Source organism: Chelon labrosus, assembly GCF_963514085.1.
Source record: "Chelon labrosus genome assembly, chromosome: 15".
Classification (NCBI taxonomy): domain Eukaryota; kingdom Metazoa; phylum Chordata; class Actinopteri; order Mugiliformes; family Mugilidae; genus Chelon; species Chelon labrosus.
The window spans coordinates 1,366,388-1,387,192 of record NC_140348.1 but is presented as its reverse complement, the minus strand read 5'-3'; the positions used below and the strand labels follow the sequence as shown (position 1 = coordinate 1,387,192).

General features: G+C 40.7%; 2 protein-coding genes across 2 annotated transcripts in view; one reads left to right on the top strand and one right to left on the bottom strand.

Annotated features, from left to right (window-relative positions):
• The first annotated feature begins 359 nt into the window (after positions 1-359).
• Positions 360-11,031, top strand: eno4 (enolase 4). Its single transcript, XM_084562360.1, is given in 14 exon segments — positions 360-811; positions 1,415-1,543; positions 2,471-2,655; positions 3,838-3,980; positions 4,820-4,989; positions 5,064-5,192; positions 5,382-5,450; positions 6,032-6,196; positions 6,332-6,457; positions 7,199-7,373; positions 8,630-8,691; positions 9,575-9,692; positions 10,240-10,281; positions 10,284-11,031. Coding segments are annotated over 14 exon segments (1,710 nt in total). The 5' UTR covers positions 360-643; the 3' UTR covers positions 10,313-11,031.
• A 3,881-nt stretch (positions 11,032-14,912) lies between these two features.
• The window catches only part of shtn1 (shootin 1), a 28,252-nt gene continuing 22,359 nt past the window's right edge, over positions 14,913-20,805 (bottom strand). Inside the window, exons 9-15 of the mRNA XM_084562303.1 lie at positions 19,937-20,090; positions 19,550-19,667; positions 19,380-19,462; positions 18,161-18,264; positions 16,757-16,807; positions 16,028-16,148; positions 14,913-15,463 (exon numbers count right to left, since the gene is read on the bottom strand). Coding sequence (XP_084418429.1) covers positions 16,038-16,148; positions 16,757-16,807; positions 18,161-18,264; positions 19,380-19,462; positions 19,550-19,667; positions 19,937-20,090 — 621 coding nt within the window. The 3' untranslated portion in view covers positions 14,913-15,463; positions 16,028-16,037. The remainder of the gene's footprint in view (positions 15,464-16,027; positions 16,149-16,756; positions 16,808-18,160; positions 18,265-19,379; positions 19,463-19,549; positions 19,668-19,936; positions 20,091-20,805) is intronic.

Below are 20,805 nucleotides of genomic sequence, written 5' to 3'. Positions count from 1 at the left end.
AACATTATGTGCCCATTATGTTCACAAATTGTGAAAGAGTGGTTCAGGGATCATGAGACATCATCTTCACACATGGATTGGCCACCACAGAGTCCAGACCTTAACCCCATTGAGAATCTTTGGGACGTGCTGGAAAAGGCTTTGCACAGTGGTCAGACTCTCCCATCATCAATACAAGATCTTGGTGAAAAATGAATGCAACACTGGATGGAAATAAATCTTGTGACACTTGTCGAAACAATGCCACAGCGAACGCGTGCTGTAATCAAAGCTAAAGGCGAAATATTATAGTGTGACTATTTCTTTTGGTGGTGACTTTTTTTTTGGCAGTTTATTTAAAAACACAATGTGTGTTTTAAATGATGATTTGACTGAATTTCCTGATTGTTTCTGATTGGGTCTCATACAGGACTCATTTCATTAGAAGGGACATTCCACAACTCCACTGTCATGGTAAAAAAGAAAGAAAGAAAGAAAGAAATGGAATGGAGAGATGTCTTTATGAGATGACAGTTGCAGAAGGATAAAGTAAGAGGAAAGCCACGCGCGATGTCACTCTGATTTCCTGGACTCCAGCTATCACTTGAACACACCGTTGCCTTGGTAACAGACACCACAAAAACTCCAGGAGGACACCTGAACGATGTCTTATCAAGGGTTTACAAACCGTCTTTCCAAAGAGGAACAGGACTTGTACGAAATTAAAAACGCAGCTGCTGAGTTTTATCGGGTTAACAAAGTCACCCAGGAGATAGAGAGAGCTCTGAATGAGCTCTTCTTCCACCGGCCCGAAGACGTCCATGGTTACCTGGTATGCGTTTGTTTTCCTGCTCTTTGTAGAAGGGCACCAGTCCGATCTTTCATCCTAGTTTGGGCCTCAGTATTAACATTAATTCGGGTTAATCATAGTTTCTGTAAAAGGGTATTTATGATATGTGAGACCAGGAACACCCAGGAGGTCGCTTAAAACATCGTTATCTTCGTTCCGGGTGCATTTCCGGAATATTTTGACTGTTTGGAAGATTCACGATGTTCAGTGAAGCGAAGCTCCAATTTCCAAATAAAATCTAATTCTTCCGTGTTAAGAAACACAATTGTACCACAATCCAAATAGACGTAGGTGCAAGTGTTTTAAGCTTGTAACGGCCCAAAAACGAAAAACAATCAGATTTCATTCTATTTTTATGGTCAACTTCACGGTCCTCTTTGTAAACTGGAAAACATCTGCTTATATGATAGAAAATGCTGTCATGAAAACTAAATGGAAAGGTTACACTATGTAAATCCTCGTCATGGTTAAAAACTATTCTTTGGTACATACAGTAGCATGTCTTTGACCCAATTGTCTTACTATCACCTGTCTTTAAGATACAAGGAGAGAAAGTAAAGAAAGAACCATTAACTGTCATTTCAGGCAAACTATTTTACAAATCTTTCTGCACCACCAAGGATCAGTAGGCTGAAGGGAAGAGAGGTATATGATGCCAAAGGACAACTTTCTATTGAGGCAGAGCTCTTCTGTATTGTCTGCAACGAGGAAAAGGTACAATATATGTGTCACATTCTGCCCCTTCTCTTCCCTTTATTTGCTCTTGACGTATTTCATTAATATATTCACTTATTTACTGTTCAAATAATAGCTTTCTAAACTTTTTGTGTGGCACCTGACAATCATGTGGCAGATTCTCTAAATTGATGTATGCATTCAGTGTAAAGACTGACAATAGGTTCAACAAAGGACATGTGATTCATTAGTGATGTTTTGATGGTTTAAAGTGACAGCGAGGGGCCTCTTCAGATGAGCTGGAGGCTCTGGTGAGAACAGGCAGCTGGAGGCAAGAAGTCAGAAAAACAGACCATGACCCGTGACCCTTGCCATTTCAGGTTTTACAGTTTCGCCAAGGCCAGAAAGATGTGATGTGACACCATGAGCTCAGGTCACGGCGAGGTCAATAAAGGAACTCACCTAGGGCCTGGTCGATATGCTTTAATAGACGTTAAAATTCATTTTGACGAAATTCTAATTTGACAGCAGAACTCATAATCAAACTTAAGTTTGTTGTTAAATATGAGATGTATGGTTTTTGCAATAAAACCTTGAATTGTAAGCCAAAGGACTTTGTACGGTAATCTGCACACAGATGTGCTCTGGGATTGTGTAGGGGGCTGTTGTTAATCCTAAGCATTAATAATAATGTGTAATGACAGAAAAAAGAAATGGATTATGAGAGGGAGCAAGTGGAGACATGTGGCATGTGAGATAGCAGATATTACCTCACACCTCCCCTTACAAACAAAATGCTATCAGACACACCAACAATGCAATATTAGGATTTGTGTCTGGGGCACAACACCTTGACAGTAGTCAATATTCAGCAAAGAAACCATGCCATTCTTCACAACTCTAACCATTTGGTGGGAAATAGCTTGTTGTTTACCTCTTAAAGACGTTTTTCCCTCTGGTGTTCAGAGCATGTCGTCGGCTGCTGTCTCTAGCCACTTGGGATCTAAGGAGACTTCACTGGACTGGAAAGCTACAAGTCAAGAGAGGGCTAAACATGTGCTGACTGCTCTCCAGTGGATCAATGGACCTCTAAACACCATGCTGAAAGACCAAAACCCCTGTGACCAATTAGAAGTGGACCACATTCTTAGGTAGTGTTTGTTTTTCAAGTGAGTGTGGAGGGTTGCATCTTGGCAGGTAGTTTGAAAAAAAAAAAGAAGACTCTGAGACATTTGATCCATCCCCAGACACTCCACTCTCAGGTCCAACTGAGAATTTTGTGCAAATGTAATTGTAATACTAATAATTTTTGTACACTTTACATTCCTCCATATATTGTTCCAAAATAGTTTTTAATCTTGAAGTATTACCACATCAGTTTCAGTGGAATTTGCTGCTTTAGGTCACTACAATTAGATAGACCTGCTTACAGAATAGAAAAAAAGCATTATGTCTCTGGTTTAAGATCACTTCAGAATACAAATAAAAGAACTCTAGCAATTTAGAAAGTCTTTCATTGTCCTGGCTCTAGCTGATAATTGTTCCACTACATTATAAGGTAAACAAACAAACACAAATAAATCAATAAGTAGTGCAATGTGATGTTAATGCCATGTTTGTGCATTAACATCTAATTGGGTCAGATGTAGTTGACTGTGCGCTGACCTCTTAGAATGGGGTTATGCAGAGGTTAATGCTTTGCTCTGGTTTGCCTAATGTCACAGCCCATCATATCATCACAATGCACTGAGCTCCTTGTACTTATTGCTTTATGTCTCATGACACAATAGAGAAGCTTAATGAGTTACTATCCATCAGTATGGCTTGGGGTGGGGATGGGCTGACATACTTGTAATAATTCATACATCAAACTACAGTACAAGCAGTGGAAATGTGGAAGACAAACAGTGCATGATATGCCTTGGACATCTCTAATTAAATCTTTCAGTTATTCACTTTCTGGTTAATTTCTGTTATCTTTTATTTCAGTGTGCATGTGACTGTGCAATTTCTTCAGCTTGGCAACAACAAATTAATTTCGCTATGTTGTTGATTTGTAGTTATTATTTTCATTTGAATGGATACAATGTTGTCATTGCTAGTGCCAGTTAAATGAAAGGCTTGCTTACGCAAAACTGAATATTAATTTAATTCTAATAATAGGCCAATAATAAATAGCAGTGATACAGATAATGATGGCCTGAGTAAGGCCAAGGTCTAGCATGGCTAGGGGCCACAACTATGTCATGGCAGGTTAATTGCTAGTATGGTGCAACGTACTTATGTTGGAGAGCAATGCCTAGATATAACTTAAAGACTCCGTATTTGTGCAGCAATTTCTTCATGGCCCGTTACCTAGAGGAGAAAGACATCCTGGACAGGGAGCAGCAGGAGAGATGTTCACACAGTGGGTCTGATGCGGCTCCTCATTCTCTATCACCAGTACAAACTAAAGACAAGAAGAGCACTGATAAAGGTAGGATAGTGGCATCAATCTTGCCTAATGTTTGGTATCAGTATCTGCCGTTCTAAAATGTTGCACCAGTAGACGAATGCAAAAACCCTGAACAAGCTGAGTTTTTCTCCTTGAAAGCATTGTTTGAACCTTTGGAAAAAATGTATTCTATAAACTTTTTCCATTGTGATTGTACAGTTGGCATGAAATGTGTGAAAAATAGTAGAATTCTGTGGCAGAGAAGCTAAGAAACACTATTGGGCTTCCCATACACACAGTAGAAACTGCAACAGTGTTACAAAGTGTTAGTTTGGACTTAGTACATTTAGAATTACATGACAAATCTCCCAACAAATCAGTTAAATCTGATCAAAACCTTAAGACTGAGATCTACATTTCATGCATATGCGTGGCCATCCAATATTATTAGGCAGCATTCCCCTCATTATTAGACAACCATGCAACCCCCAGACAAAGTGTGATCACACCAAGCTTAGATTTAGGTTTATTTTCATTTTACAGCTCTTTATATGAAGATATTTGATAAATAAATCTCATCCTTGTCCTTATTGTTGCTGTGGGAAGAAAATGAGTTATTTGACACTCAGAATGAATTTCTCTGATGGTATTGGTAACGTTTAAAGGTTTAAAATGCCACACACATACTCTTTATAATCATGCATATTATGACTGTAACTATGAATCGTTAAATCTTGTACTTTCTTTTGCTGCTATGGCACTTGTTTCAACTGTGTGGGATCAGTAATGCTTATCTTATTTTCTGTAAGTTGGTGTTTAAAAGTGCATTAGCATGAAATCCCAAAAGGTATGCCTCTTTTTTATTTTTGCTTGTATTACAGGCAAAAAGAGCAACACTGCAGAGAAGCCATTTCCTCCAGCAGAGCCACCAGAGCCGGTTCTGTGCGGGAGTTTGGCCATTGGCTCAGTGTCACTGGTCATGGCTAAAGCTGGGGCCAAGATACAGGGCATCCCTCTCTACAAATACACTGCAGCTCTAAAGAACAGAGAGGTCTGACACGTATATTTACACAAATATGACAGTGGGAGCAACATACTGGATAAATATGTGACACTTTTGTTCAGGTTCCAACAAAGCTGCACATCCCTGTCCCCTTGGTAACTTTGCTGAGCTGTGGGAAGGCTTCTCCTGGAAAACTGAGTTTACTGGAGGAAGTTATCTTGATACCCAAAGTGGGACAACGAGTTAATCAAGTATTCTTCCATTCTTCAGTGACCTCTCTGTGCAGCTCGCTGTTGGGGTGTTGTTTAAGTGCATTCCTTTGCTTCCTTTGTTGTTGTTGTCATGATGTGACATATAGTAAGGCAACTTGCCTATTTTTTGGTATTTATTTTTTACTATAGTGTTACTACAACACGCTGAACTGTGAACTTCTTCAACAGATCATCACAATGACCCTTGAGTTACAGAAGGAGATGGTGAGAATAATGAACACTTCCACAAAAGCTGGGGTGAGGGACATTGCTATTTATTCATTGTAATAATAGGAACCGAGTTCATGCAGATTTCATGAGAGCAGAGAATGTAGGGGTAGGGGAGGCAGGATTCAAAGCTTTTTTACATTACTGAGCTTTAAGACACATAAATATGTACATGTACAGGAGAGTTCTTTTCTAGTTCCATGGCTAATCTTTAAATTAATGTAGATGTGCGGGCCTGGAGGAATGCTGAAAAGCCTATTAAAGCATTCAATACCTCGTCTATTTACCTTTAAAATCCTGCATTTCTAGTGCATACACAGATATATGCATTCTTTAATGACCCCTGGAACTTACATTCATAACAGTTCAGTGTGTGAATGGGACATATGACCTTGCAATGACAACCGTCTCATTCAGACCTATAGTATGAACAGATACTTATCTATTGTCAGTCACATGTAGCTTCACTTAAGCTATTTTTCAACAGACATATACAGTGTGTTTATATATGACCTCTTTATCCGTAAAAGGTCGGTGTATGTTAATGTATTTATTTCTGTCGGACGTGTAAATGCACAATAAATAGATGTTGTTGACTTGTTTGCCCCAAGGCTACCCAGGCCATTGTGTGTGACAGTGGAGCACTATCTGTGAGCTGCGAGAGACCGGAGCAACCTCTGGACCTGATCACTGAAGCCTGTACTACCCTTGAACTGCCACTTGGAACAGAGATGCATTTAGCAGTGAACTGTGCTGCCCCTGATCTAATGGACTACGTAAGTTGAAACGACGTAATCAAAGGCTTCATGTGAACCAAGATGTTGGGCCACAGCTAAGGGGAACAGTGTCGCCACAGTGGATGGGGACACCCTAACGAGCTGTGGAGAGCATTTATTCTCTCTTCCTTTCAGTCTAAAGGGAAGTATGAAGTTGCAACAGGAGTCCTGAAGTCTCCGGATGAGTTAGTAGACATGCTCCAAACCCTCATCAACAAATACCCAGCAGTGGTGGCTTTAATCGATCCATTTAGGAGAGAGGTAAGAACAAAACACTGACATTCTTTCATCAACATTTACAAGCTCATGTGTCTGATTAAATGATGGATATGATTTCTCTTTAGCACCTGGTGAATGGGTATTAGGGAGAAAAGCAACGACAAGTTTGATAAAGGACAGTTTAACTACAGAGAATTTGAGGGATGAGAAAGAGGTTTCCAATGTGGTTTTTCTTTCAATACTTTCAGATTTCCCTAAACCCTGTGTGTAGTCCACAGGTAAACCATAAACCTAAACATGACTCTGTAGATTTTATTTCCAAAATCCTCCTCAATTTCCTTAAACACCTGGACGCGGTATGAAATGTTAGTCAAACATGAGTAATGAGTGCTTATGATTTTGAGAATGTGGAATATTGGGAGTTAACAGTGAGGCAACCTGTTGACAGGCTAGATATTCGTTTTAGGGCATCCGTTGTCATAATTATGTGTGGATTGTTATCGTAAGAAACTTGTATTCGTCACCACATCTGGCTGCCTAACTGATGTCACGGATCTTGTTCTACTTGACCACGAGCAGCAAACAAACTTAGAATCATACATTTCCAGTAATTACTTGCAGGGTTCTGTGTCCTTGGAAACTCCAACAGTTATTTGTTGTAGGTACACTTGATGTGCGTTTGTGCTATCAGCGGTGTGTTTCTGTGTTTGTTGATGATTATTTTTACAGCATGGTTTTTACTTCAATGTGTATTCCTGTTCTTGTGTGTTTGTGCTATGTAAGGACACAGACCAGTGGGAGAAACTGAGAAATGCAATTGGAGATTCATGTACGCTGCTTTCTGACATCACCTACAAGTCACAGGCCCCACCCCTTCCGGGTGTCAGAGGTCATATCATCAAACACATCCATGAGACAACAATCAGTGACTTGGTCCGTATGACGTCAGAGCACCAAGGTAACAGGTGGGGTAGAGAAGAAGACACAGAATCAGTGCTAGTGGATCAAAATAGTGGTCCCAGTTCCTGACTTAAGTCAAAATAAAGGCTCTGATAATCTGTATATCAGTATTCACACAAAACCAAGCAATTCCCTTTCATATGTTGAGGATTGATGGAACAAAATCAGTTATATATGGCATGTGTGCCCCATTCTTTCAGATGGTAGTTATGAAGAGCCAGTGACCAATGGAACCTCCCAATAGTTGAGTCAGGCATGAGTCATTCCATACACTTCCACCCCAACAGTATATGGCCCACCAAGCTCAGTGTAGTGGCCATTTGTCCCGAAAAAACTAATTCAACTTTAAATCAAACATAATCAAAGGGCCACTGATGCACCATAGTCCACACCAGATCTAGCGTTTGGTGTTGATTTATTTCAAAAATAATAAAACAAACAAAAAAACTAAGAAAATCATGGCTGCTGGTTCCTCCTTGCACTGGTAAAAAAAACATTGGCCCACCCAGGTGCATGCTGGTCCTCAAGGTGCCTACCTCCTAAAATAGGTGCCCACAGTTACCCAGATACCAAAAAATAAACCAAAATTTTAACTATGCAAATTTAATATCCTAAACAAATAACTAACAAAGAATATCATCAAAAAAAAAATCAAATCAAACAAAGTTACTCATAATTAGCAAATTCAATTTACAACTAAGACTAAGTTTACAAATAGCTCCTACACTCAGTCTTGCACAAACCATCGCTTAACACCTTACCCTTTTTGGTTTCTGCACCTGCTGCTTCCCTAGTGAGGTGTAAGTTATCATGCTCACGTTAGAGTGTCAGAGACAACTGTACAAATAAACGGTTGTACGGCTGGATTTGCTGGAAAAGCCTACGCCCTTTAAAGGAGAACTCTCGAGAATCAATCACCTCTTATTAAACATCAGAGTAAAGCAGATTTATGCTTCTGTGTCACATTGACTCTGTTGGTACTATGCAGGTAGCATAGCTGCACCCCATGCCATAGCCTGATGCACCTTCTACAAATGTAACTACAGTTTGACGGGACACAGACCACAACAGCTCTGACTAGTTCGAAAGGCATTTCCTTGTCCTTAGCCGGACAAGCACAGAACATTCACCGTCCTTCTGCCTTCTATACACCATCTACTCAGTTGTCCTCTCCTCATTGTGTGTCACAATGATTTCAATAAACCACAAGACATTTGTCATTCAATGACTGTGTCTTCACTTGTTCAATTGCAGGTGCAGTGTTAATGGGAACAGCAGGCAGTGAGCCCTGCAGTGATGATTCGTTACCAGATATAGTAAGTTTTATTTGCTTTGTGTACATCCAGCTCATTGCAGAGAGCAGAAATCTCTTCATCGTATTTTGTCTGTTTAAGAGCCACTCAAAGCAGGACACGTCATTCTAAAACAGTTCCATGGGATGTAATAAAGTGTTGTGTGTGCTCAGAGTTCAGTTGAAGTACTGCAGGATATCAGAAAAAGTTAAACAGATAAACATCCATCTGTCATAGAGACATGCATCTGACTACATGTAGTATCTAACCATGATAAAAATACAAGACATAGCTGATCCATGTGTACTATATGTAAATGTGTGTAGCTGCAATAACTGAAGAACTTTGGAAATATCTTCAAAGTTTGAACTTTTGTCTTCCCCTTCTGGCAGAGAGAGAGCTCTCGGCCATGTGTTGTGTAGTTCACACTGTCTCCGCTGCTACATTCGTCTTCCTTTCTTCTTCTTTTTGAAATGACACATTTTCATGTTTTATGGTGAGATCCTAATAAGTAAATTCAGAATATTAGGTTGGACTTGAAATGAATGTTCAATGAAATGATAAACATAGTAGTAAAATAAATCAACACAATATTGTTGCTACTGATGTACAAGAAATATGAATATGTCAGTTTGGTCTCTGGGATACCAGAGAGAATTACTCCCATAGTTCAAACATATCACTGAGGAAGTAACAGATGCATGCTGTCCTCATTTCCAGCGTGTTCTTCCTAACGGCCTTTCACCAAGTGACCAAGTGCTGTAAACACTAAACAGCAGACTCATCGATGTTAACTCAGAGACAGCGTCCATGTGTCTGTCTCTCTCTCTGCTTCTGGTGATATTACACACTCTCTTCAGTACCAGTTTGTGTCTCACAGTGTGTGACTTCTCTTCTCCTCCCTCAGGCTGTGGGACTGGGCCTGGGCTATGTCAAACTGGGAGGTCTTAGCGGGTCTGAGAGGGTGACTAAATACAACCGTCTGATTTCTATAGAAGAAGAACTGGTCCAACAAGGAATCCTGGGTAGGGTTTTTTTGTACTCCTTCCTTGTCTTTTTTTTTTTTTTCCTCTGTTGCTGGACAGAGTAAAAGGACGGCAGACAAAGCCAGGCAGAGAGAGGTAGTAATGTCTGGGCTGGAGAACACACATCTCTTTTTCTTAGTGCTGGATGTGAAAGGGAACTGTGTGTGAGGAATCATACAAATGTGTATTTGTGTGTGTGAGTAGAAGAATGAAAACCCCCTACCTTGGATCTGTTAATTGGAGGCCTAATTATACACAAGGACAAATACTTTCCCATCCATCATTTCCAAAAAGCAGGCAGGAACACCAGCGGGTTAATGAGAGATGAGTACCTGTATGTGTGTTATCAGCCGCCAGCAGTCAGGTTTATTCAGCATGTTTATCTGTGTTTAATGTTTGTGTTGATACTAAATGCTGAAGCCCAGGGTGAAATGCTCAGTGGGCTCTGGCTGCAGCAGCAGAAAATGTGGTTTCAGTTTGGTTATCACAGGTGCCTGTGCTCCAGCTTTTGTGCATTCACTTTTTCTTTATATTGTTTTATCCACAGTCTCTAAGGAGAAGCACCCCCCTCCACTGTTCCCTGAAAAAAAACCACAGGAGCAGTCCACTACTGTGTCTGAACCGTCCTGAAGGAACACAGCTCACTGGCTCCGTCTCATTTTAAGAAACCGTTCGAATGTGCATCAGCGCTGCCTCAGAATTCAGTTCTGCTGTTGTCATTTATTTCCACTCATATAACCTGCTGGGCCGAGTATAAACAACGTGCTTTAATGTGGTGTTACTGTTCTGTTTCATTTTACACGCTGGTTAAAAAAACTCTATTGGAAGCTATAGAGAGTGTCCAAACATGACATTCAGTAAAGCGGTAAAAAGCCCTCCTGTGCAACCGCACACCAGAGACGTGGTATGAGGTGCTTTCAGATCACCATCAATCATTTCCATGTAATTCTATTCAACTCTTCAATTCTTATGTTTATAAATTCCATCGATCCCTCGTAATTACACATACTAAGCCAAAAAAGTTGTGTTAGTTGTATTGTTAAGGTAGAAAAACATTAATTAATGATTAGTTTGAAGAGAACTACTCTGTCTACTCTGGACCCTTTACACAGTTTGCATATCAGCGAATTATTTTCCTGGAAAGTAAATATTGTATATTTTAGATCACAAAAAAATAAAAGGTAAATTAGAAAATAAGCTTTTTGTGTGTGTTTTTTTCTCACAGTTCTGTAGATGTAGAGTATATCATGCAATGACCCTGTGCTGGGTCCTGACACCTACAAGGCTCTCTAAACACTCAGTCTTCTGTCACAGCCAAACACTGATTTAGCCTGATATTATATACTGTATATTTATAAGGAACAAACTGGGAGTGACAAACAGCTCTCAGAGCTCAGTGTTCATTTGGCCAGTTAACAGAAGAGAGAAAGAAAAGGTTGAAGCTGTGGGAGGATAAATGCCAGAGAACACACACACGCATACACACAAAGCCACGACAGTGTTTCCCAACAAAGCCTGCCTCCTGTCTGTGTGAGGAAAAGGCCCCTTCATAACTGTTCAGCACCCTCGCTGACCCCTCTCATGGCTCCTCAGTTTGTGGAGGAAGTGAGTCTGTCAGTGTGGAACAACAGGAGAGGAAAGGCCCCGCGAAGCATCCGCCCGGCCTGCGGCACAAAAAAAAAAAAAAAAAAAACAAAAAAAAAAAAAGACAGCTTGTATACAGCGGGTAAGTGGAGGAGCTTCACAAGTCCTTTGAGTACCAGACACATACAGCTGCATCAATGGGCCTGTCAAATGAGTTATCCCTTATTCACAACTCTTTGCTGTTAAACAGATGACAAACCCTGCTCACACTACAATAGCTCTGTTAGACCTTTTAAGACGGCGAATGAAATCTAGTCTTTAAAGTATGTTGAAGAGTAAACAAGCCTGTACTACTAACCAGGGAAACTCCATCTAAACTGATCCCCCTTAGGAGCCCCAAAAACCCTAGGTTAACCCTAGACCTTCAATGCGTGATGGAAACTAGCACAATTAAAGTACAATATCACCTATAACATCCTTACATAATATCCTTTATATTCAGTCTTGTGGGATTTGAAGTGGAACGTCTAGTTTTTTGAGGTTGGAAAGTTGTGTTATGTGTGTTTTTTTCTGTCGCAGTAAAACCTGAGTTAAGGCCATCTTGTTTTTTCCTAGGACTGTGGGGCTATAACCATGTGGCTGTGCAATGGCTTCTTTTTCGACATCCAACGTGTTCTTTAATGTCAGTCAAAGCAAATGTTCTCCAGTTGCTAATTCTTCCAGTTGTGTTCTGTTTGGCTTCTTGGCAGCTTGCACACAGTGTTGCTGGAAATGTCATCGAGTGAAGACAACCTCTAATCAATGAAACGTGCAAACACAAACTGAGGCCGGACACACAGCGTGTCTCAACTGTGGCTCCCCAGCAGGCAATTACTGTGTTTGAAAAATAAATGAAATGACTAACAAAATAGGTCAAATTAAGTGTTTCCCAGACACACTAAGAGGACCTCCCTAATTGCTGGTCCCTGAAGGGACAAAAATACAAAAACAACAAAACATTATATTGTATCGGCCTGATGACGAGGGAAGAGACGGAGCGCTGAGAATGGGCTGTGGTGGTGGAGGAAAGGCCGAGCAAAGAAAGGGGCACAGCATGGCTTGTGTAATTGCATGTTTTGCCTCGACTGGCGATGTGCACACCGCCCGTCAATCAACGTCAGCAAGTCCGGTGGTTCGAGCAGATGGCAGAAGAAGGAATCGAGCTGGTCATTGACTTTGTTTCTGCTGGGGAAAGGGAGAGGGATGCAACAGATTCAGCGGACCCTCGCATTACTCCTCCTCTGAATCAAAGACTATATTGTATGTTGGCATATTATTGAGCTGTGCCAGGACGGCTTCGACAAGAAGAACTTCATTAGACATGGAGGATATGAGGAGGCCGAGACATGACTCATACAAAAGCCTTCTCTTCTTTTTCATTTCAGTCCCACTCAGCAGGTCTTTAACCCCTAAAGATGTTATCCAAGATAATACACATATCCTCATTCTACTTTAGTCATTAGAAAATGGACATGGAAGACAAATGTGCTCTCTGCACAAGTGATTAGTTTATGGAATCTCCCCACAAACAATTTCCTGTTTCTACGAGGTCCACTGTTGAGAATAGATCAGGTGTTAAATAAAATTAGTGTCCGACTTCCTCTCTGACATTTGTTTGTTTGCGTCGTGAGTAATGACTGAATGGACGTGTGGAAGACCAGGGGTGTGTCTTTGAAGCGTGCTGCTGATAAACCTGGTTAGAGAAGAGACTTTGAGCCACAATGACATTTCCTCTGCACTAAGTCTGGGCTGGGGGGGGTGGGATTGGGAGCTGGAAATTGCACCTCAGTGCTAAATGAAGCCTAAAGCTTTAATTATCAACGGCACACAATAGGTGACGGACATCAGCCACAGTTCACAGCTCTCATGTTTCACTTGCTCTCTCAAAGAAGTGTCTGGGAAATGCAGGCAGGTGTCGGGGAAAACAAAACAACACGAGAACAGCCCACCTTTGTGATTAAATCAGCAGCACAGTTACTGTTGTTTTCAAAGGACATAGGATGATCCTTTGCTCCATACACGACTAAGACCTACCCCTGACTGAGGCAGACACTTCAACACTGTTACAAAACAGCCAGTAGTGAAGTATTTTGGACTGTTGTTTTCCCTTTACTAGGGTGAATTCAAATGCATAAAGGTTCAATATACATTATAGAAATATAATTCCAGTATAGTAACATAGCCATTTTGGTTATTTGGTTCAATGGTTATCATATTGTATTGTGGTGTAATACAGTGAAAATAATATTGTTCATATTTTTATCATAATTGTTTGCCCCATACAGTGAGTTATCACTAACACTGAGTTAAAATCAACTGATTCAATGGATTTGAGTCTACTTGAAAGCAAACTATGTAGAAGTTGGTCAGTATGATCAGCCTTATTTAGCTAACCTTCAGTACGGTAAGTTTGTTGAGTTTGGGAATAACATATTTGTCAGATGTACAGTTTTTTATGAGGATAAACTCTGTAAGGCTAAATTATGACAGATTTCTTAGAATATAGAAAGTAAACTTTCATGGCCTCTATTTCTGAAAATAGCCAAAGATCACAACTCATATATTTGGAGCTCATTAATGTTTTAATATTCATTAACATCACTGTTTCTCAGCAAGGCCAGATTTTTAGTTTTCAACACAGAGGATACTAAATAGTAGACTGTAACATATTCCTCACCGCTGGCAGACTCTCAGTTCTTACTGAGGAATAAGTCACCAGCTGGGTCAACTGGGCTCACTGTGTGCATCCATACAACTGTAGGGCCTACAGAGAATTTGTCCAGATGAGGGTTATGCTGTGTGATTAGCCTAATAAATGCTTCAGCAGGGATATTTATCAGAACCCAGAAGTTTTGATCCATTCAGTAGCAGCATCATGAAACTTGGCTATTACAAAGAATTCCCTCATTATTTTGAAGAACTCATATCCTAGGCTGCATTTCATTTAAAAATGATTTGCTAGGAATGTCCAAAACTCTGATGGGGTGAAAAACTAAGGGTCCACGGCATGGACACTATTTGCTAAGAATGCAATGCTAAGACAGCTGCTGATGATGATGATGGCCCAAAATGATGCAGACACAGTCTCTGACTACAGAGCCAACACAGATGACTTCAACAAAACCAAGGACACAGTAAATTGCTATTATACAGTCTAGACAAATGTTTGATCACACCTACTCATTCAAGGGCATGTATTACTATTATTAATTAGAAATGCCCTTATAATAATAATACTATAATAATTATTATTATATTTATTTTTCTCTGCAGTGTAGAACTAAATCAAAGAAAACAAAGTATGAAATGTTGTGATGAAACCAGACACCAGACTTCTCTCTGCTCTTAATTGTGACAGTGATGTACTCAGGATTTAGGGCAACACTTGAACCATCTCATCTGGCTTGAACTCAGTGGGACCTTGAGCCAAAGCAGAGCAATGGAGAGCTGCATCACATGACCTGGATTCCACAATCACCTGACCCCGAAAGCCAACTGTGAAGGTTTGGTTGCAAAACTGTTAAAGCCCCCACAGGAAGAACAAACTGCGGGATGTATGTAGGAAAAAGGAGCCGGCGTCCACTATAAAATGGAGGCCTAAGATGAGAGTGAGTGGAACTGATGAAACAAAATCTTCCACAGTGGCCTGTAATTGCTCACTGGGAGGCTACAAGGTTGATATTGGTCTAGACAGAACAATTCAGAGACATACTTTGCTTCAGCAAAAGCTCAAGGCTGCAAATCCCACTCCACTATCACAGTGCAAACAATAATAAATTGGTCTTTTAGAAAAAGAGTTGAATTAACCCTGAGAAGATGGTGTGGGGTGCATGTCTTTCATTTCATTGGAAATAAAAGGCCTCAGTGTAAATCAGTGAGACAATTGTGCATTTATTGCAGATGCTGCTTAACCTATGGCTTGATTCACAATCACAAAAACGGCTCTGGTTTTTATATTTTCAGACCTAATTTGAGAGACTCCTCCTAATATGGTGAAATGGTTATTTTAAATGTGCCATGTACAGTAGAATGAAAAACTAGACATTCATTTTGATCTTCTGTCCTGTCTGTTTATGTGGACACTTATGGGAAGGCTGAGCTCAGCCTGTTGGCACATCACACTGCGGGGGAGATGAGCGGATGGTGACCTGCACAAAGAGACAAACACTCACTGAAACAAACAGTAAAACAGCAGGTAAGATGGACAATTCTGAGATTATGGAGATGAAGCAAAAATGATGTGGAAACTCAGTAAAACAACAAGGCATAAAACAGAAAGTGTTCAAGATCATGAAGCCTTCTGGACACAGGCTGCATCTGCTTGGAAAATGACTTGTTTGGAAATTATTTGTAGCACATTTAAGAGAAGACAAGCAGTGGGCAGTGAAACAGGGTAGACATAGAGGTGTGCATTCTGGAGAATTAGCTCATGAGCTAAGTACTACTTGGGTGCGCATATTTTAACATCTGTCAATAGACAAGATCACGTGTACACAACTTCTGAACAAGTGCCAAACATTTGAATGAGCCCATAAAACAATTTGAAGGAAAATGAAAATACTTTTATAGTTCAGGGAACAGAAAGCTACAATGAAATAACTCTAGAGTAAGCAGTCATCTCATCAGGACTGATAAATAAGCAACAATGATCACTAGAAAGGCAGATGCCTTCCAGCTCACAGACAGTTTCAAGCGAGGGCGACGCAGCTTACTGGCATTGTGTTAGGACTCCAGTGCATCCCGCCGTTTTAGCAGAATCCTCTGCAGCTCCCCTTCACTGTCTGTAGCTGGAGATGCTGCTTTTGGTTGAGGGGGGGTTCTATTAAAATTCACCTGGACAGACAACAGACATGGAGAACGCTGCAAAATTGCCATCACAGCTCAAAATGAGTAGATTGTGAAGAAAGCAGTATTACATGTTTTGACTGCTGCTACTCTACATCGGACTTTAACTGGAGTGGATGCATATAACAGTTCATCAGGAGGAGAATATGTTGTCATTTAAGCTGCTTCTATTTACCTACTATGTTCAGCCACAACATTAAAACCACTGACAGGAGAACTTAATGACATTGACCATCGTGTGACAACGCAATGTCCTGCTGGGAAACTTTTAGACCTGGCATTCATGTGGATGTTACTTAGACATGTAGCACCCACCTAGACCAGACCAGAAACCCCCACCCCATAGCAATGACACTCCTTGATGGCAGCAGCCATCCCCAGCAGGACAAGGTCAGAAGGCCGATGTCCATTGTCTGATGAATCGCAGCTGTTTTGGAGGCACAAGGTAGACCTAAACAATATTAGGGAGGTGGTTTTAATGTTGTGGCTGATCTGTGTATTTCTACATTATATTTTGGGGAGAGCACATGTGTGTACAGTGTAGAAAAATAAAATATGGCTTGTGAAAACATATGATTGTTTTAACAGCCCATTACCATGATTCCTTTAAGTTCCTGAATGGCAGAATTAGAGGGCAGCCTCTCCATCTGATAAAAGGAAAATAGGAGGAAAAAGATGGGTTTGGTAAATAAACAGCAGTCTGACACATTATACTTATTTTTCCTCGTTCAGCACTCAGAGGCAAAAACTGCACCTCTAACCACAAAGACAAGACACTGTAGGCAAGCACGACGATGTATGCTTTCTACAAGAAGCAAATGTGTCAACACACAATCATTTTGAGTCACATCAATTTTCCCATCCTCATTATTTATAATTACCTTGTAGAGCAGGTCCTAATGCTATCTAATTTGGCAGACTTGTTGAGGCGGAGGAACAAGCAGACGAAAAGATGTCTTGGCCATATGTCATGTTTTATCAAAACAAGCTCTTAGATAATCCCACACACTGATGGTTTTAAGAGCCCTAAACAATATATGCTCAACAATGTACAAAAGTCTCACACAGGCCTCAGAACACTGAATGTCTGCAGCCAGTGGTTTAGTTCAGTGATTGCACCAAAGATGAAAACCAATTTTCTGTCACAATCACACACATCCATTAACCATTCACCCCATGAACCCGTGGCTCTCCAGTTTCATATTTTCATGTCCTCTGTCTTCACTGAGATATATTTGTGCAGTTTCGGCTGTTTTCAATTTCGCACTTTCTGTGGTTGTCACATTCTTCTGCTGCTTACTCCAAATAAAGAGTGAATGTAAAACAAACACAATTTTTCAAAGGCCGTACACAAGTTTGAAACTTGCAACACAAAGTCTTGCAGCTTCGCAGTGTGTGCTGGTTGGAAAAAACAGCAAGCACACTGACTTCTACTGATATCATTAACCTCACCACACAAGTTTAACTCTCAAACTTCAATTCACGACTTAACAAACCAGTATTTACCTTGAGCTAGCCAACTGACTCAATCAATGTCTTAATATCTGACTCCATTAAGTGGCTTTATTTAACCAGCTGTCATCAATCTAGTTACTGCTGTTATGTTTGCCAGCAAGAAAACTGAAGATACTCTCTGTTCACACATGAATAACCATAAAGAACAAATTGTAGATTTGTATGATGCTGTTTGGTGAATTTCTAAAGCATGTCAGTCTAAAACAAAAAATAAATATAGACATAAATTAGGACTAAGTGGGTTGTGGGTTAGATATTACTTTAAATACTAATAATTATTTTTTTAAAGTGTGGCGGGTAGGTGTAAGAATTAGTGCATCAAGACTGTGATGCTGAGTGTGTGGTGGTGTGTGCCAGAGAAAATATGAGAGCTGCCATGAAACCAGAGGTTTCAAGCTTTCATTGCTACCTTTAAAACTTCAAAACACAGCACACCGTGGATTATGTCAGGGTAATACATTGTTTAAGGCCGTTACTGAAGTTACCTGTCTCCTGGTTCTGTTAGACGACTGGCCGACAGGTCGAAGCTGAACCCCCTTCTTGATCCGTTGCATCATCTCCTCCACTGCTTGCTGTCTGACATCCTCTTCTGGTAGAGACAGAATAGGAAGACAACGTGCAGGAGAGATAGATTTTATCACCAGTCGTCTTTTTCAACAGACATACCATGTTTAGTGATGCCACTGACCTTTGCTAAAAATTTTAATCCACAATTGAAATTTAGATGTGTAAGCCCCCAAGGAGTGATCAATGAAGTTATTGTTGGAGAAACTCCACATTTTCCCTGGCTGTACAGTACTGCAATATTGGGAATTCTAGCGGTGGATTTGGCTGTAGACATGGAACAATTAATAACTGCTACAGTGACTGCTAATTTTGCGGTATTCATCGTGCACTTGTAGAGTTCAGAGCCTTTGTAGTGTGTGTGGTAACCAAAGTTATTCCTGAATAAATTCTGAGTAGAGCATAGAAACACACATACTATTCAGCAATTTTTCATCCAAAAGGTTTGCAAGGAGAAGTTCACAAAGATCAGAACAAAAAATCTAGTTCTGCAATAATGCCGCCCATTAGCAAAGAAATGTGAATATTTAATTTTCTAATATAGGACATTCAGTGGCATACACAATGGAGCAATTGTTACTACGATGTCTTTAAAATGTCACACAAGAGATATTTCGTGCTAAAGTAATAGTAAAATATTTTCCTTCAGTGCCCAAAAACAGACTGTTATTCAGGTGTCAGAGCAGAAAATCCTTGGGTGGCACCTATTCAGCCCTGTATGTAATTCCAACAAATACCCTACGGGTAGTGCCAAGTTCAGGGCTCACACATTCAAAACTATTTAACGAAATGAGGACACAGTATAGCCTGTTCAGTTAACATGGACGTCCTACACACACTCCAAAAAGTCAAGGCTTCCCCTTTGTTTGCACAAATTCAAGAATTAAACATCTTGACTTAATAGACCAATGATGGTGTTTAAGTTTGAATTACTTACATACAAGTTGCAGCAACATTTATCCTTCTACGCATAGGTAACTTTGATTTGCAAAGATTAAAATGATAACATCAGAAAGGCAAAATTAGGATTCAAGTGGAGTTCTCCTATATTGACATACATGAAACAAACACCTACAGTAATGGACATAAACCATCGTATTTAATCTGACTGTCATCCTTTACCACGGAATGCACAAGTACCTGGTTTCTTGCCAGAGTCTTGGTCCAGCAATGGAATGTCAGTATTGACGCCTCTTCTCTTTCGAATTAGTGACAACAGTGAGCTATAAGGAAAAATTGGTATAAATGCCATAAACTAAAATGGATTTCCTTAATTGATGATAGACAGAGCAAGCTGTGAGTTTTCAAACCTGAGTGGGTTGGAAGAGGCTGGAGGAGGTGGAGGAGGTGGAGGGGGCGGCGGAGGTGGAGGTGCTAGAGCTGGGGGTGGATTGGTAGCTGCCTGCAGCTTCTTCTGGAGCTCCTCAACTGTCCAGTCAAACACATCCAGTTACTGAACACACACACACAACTGCTGCAAGGACAAAAATGTAACTATAATAGTCAATAACTAATGGTCTTCTAGGCCGACAAAAGTCTTAAAGAGAATCTCATGGTCATGCTTTAAATCAAATAAGGCTTGTTGGGATTGTTGTAGCCTACAATATTCCCTATACAGTGTTAATACAGTGCTGACCTCCATAGTGGACAATGCTCCACAGTGCATCCTGTCCTTACAGTACCAGATATGTTTTCACCTGTAAACCGCAGATCCTTCACCTCCACTTCAGCCTTGGAGCATTTGCTGCTGCACTCCCTCCTCTCCTCCTCCAAGAGCTCCAGTTTGCGTCTCAGTGTTGTTAGCTCACTCTGAGCCTCACTGCTTCTTAGCTTGTCCTCCATCTGCTTTATCTGTGGATGAACGTAGGCAACATACAGTTATTCTTACACACACAAACACGCACACATGCACTGTATATATACAACCTAAACTAACCCAACACCATTATAATCAGTGACAGGTGAAGTAAATAACATTGATCATCTCAGTACAAGAGGCATCAGATGGGTCATCACCACAGATTAAATAAAATACTATGGTGTTGAACAGTGCCCGGCCAACAAAGTAAACCATGTCCGCTCTTACCGTCAGGTACTTCCACCTGCTGAAAGTAGGTAGTTCATCAGCATGCATACATTTACCCCTGCCTCACCCAAGCTACATGTGGCCCCTGCATGTAATCCTAAAAGCCAAGACCTCCAAACACCAGAAGAACTGGCCCTCAAAATGGACTAGGCATTTGTGACAGTAACACAGAAACAATGCTGGTGCACCTGTCACCCATGACTTAGTTTGCCATCACTCCAGAAGCTGCAGTGTATACCATCATAGTGGTGCTCAAGCAGCAGGTAAATGTGAATGGAGTCACTTGCTTTCTTTGCGCACGTTTGTTAACCATGGACATACGGAATGTAGCTGGCAGAACCAACCTCGTCAGTGACTGTCTGTCCCTGGCTTGGTCCGTATGGCAGCTGACCAGGCTGTCAACCATGTTGTGCAGGCTTTCAGGACGGCTATCGTAGAGTTGGAGGACTCCATTGTCCCCGTGGGACTGAGATAGTGCCA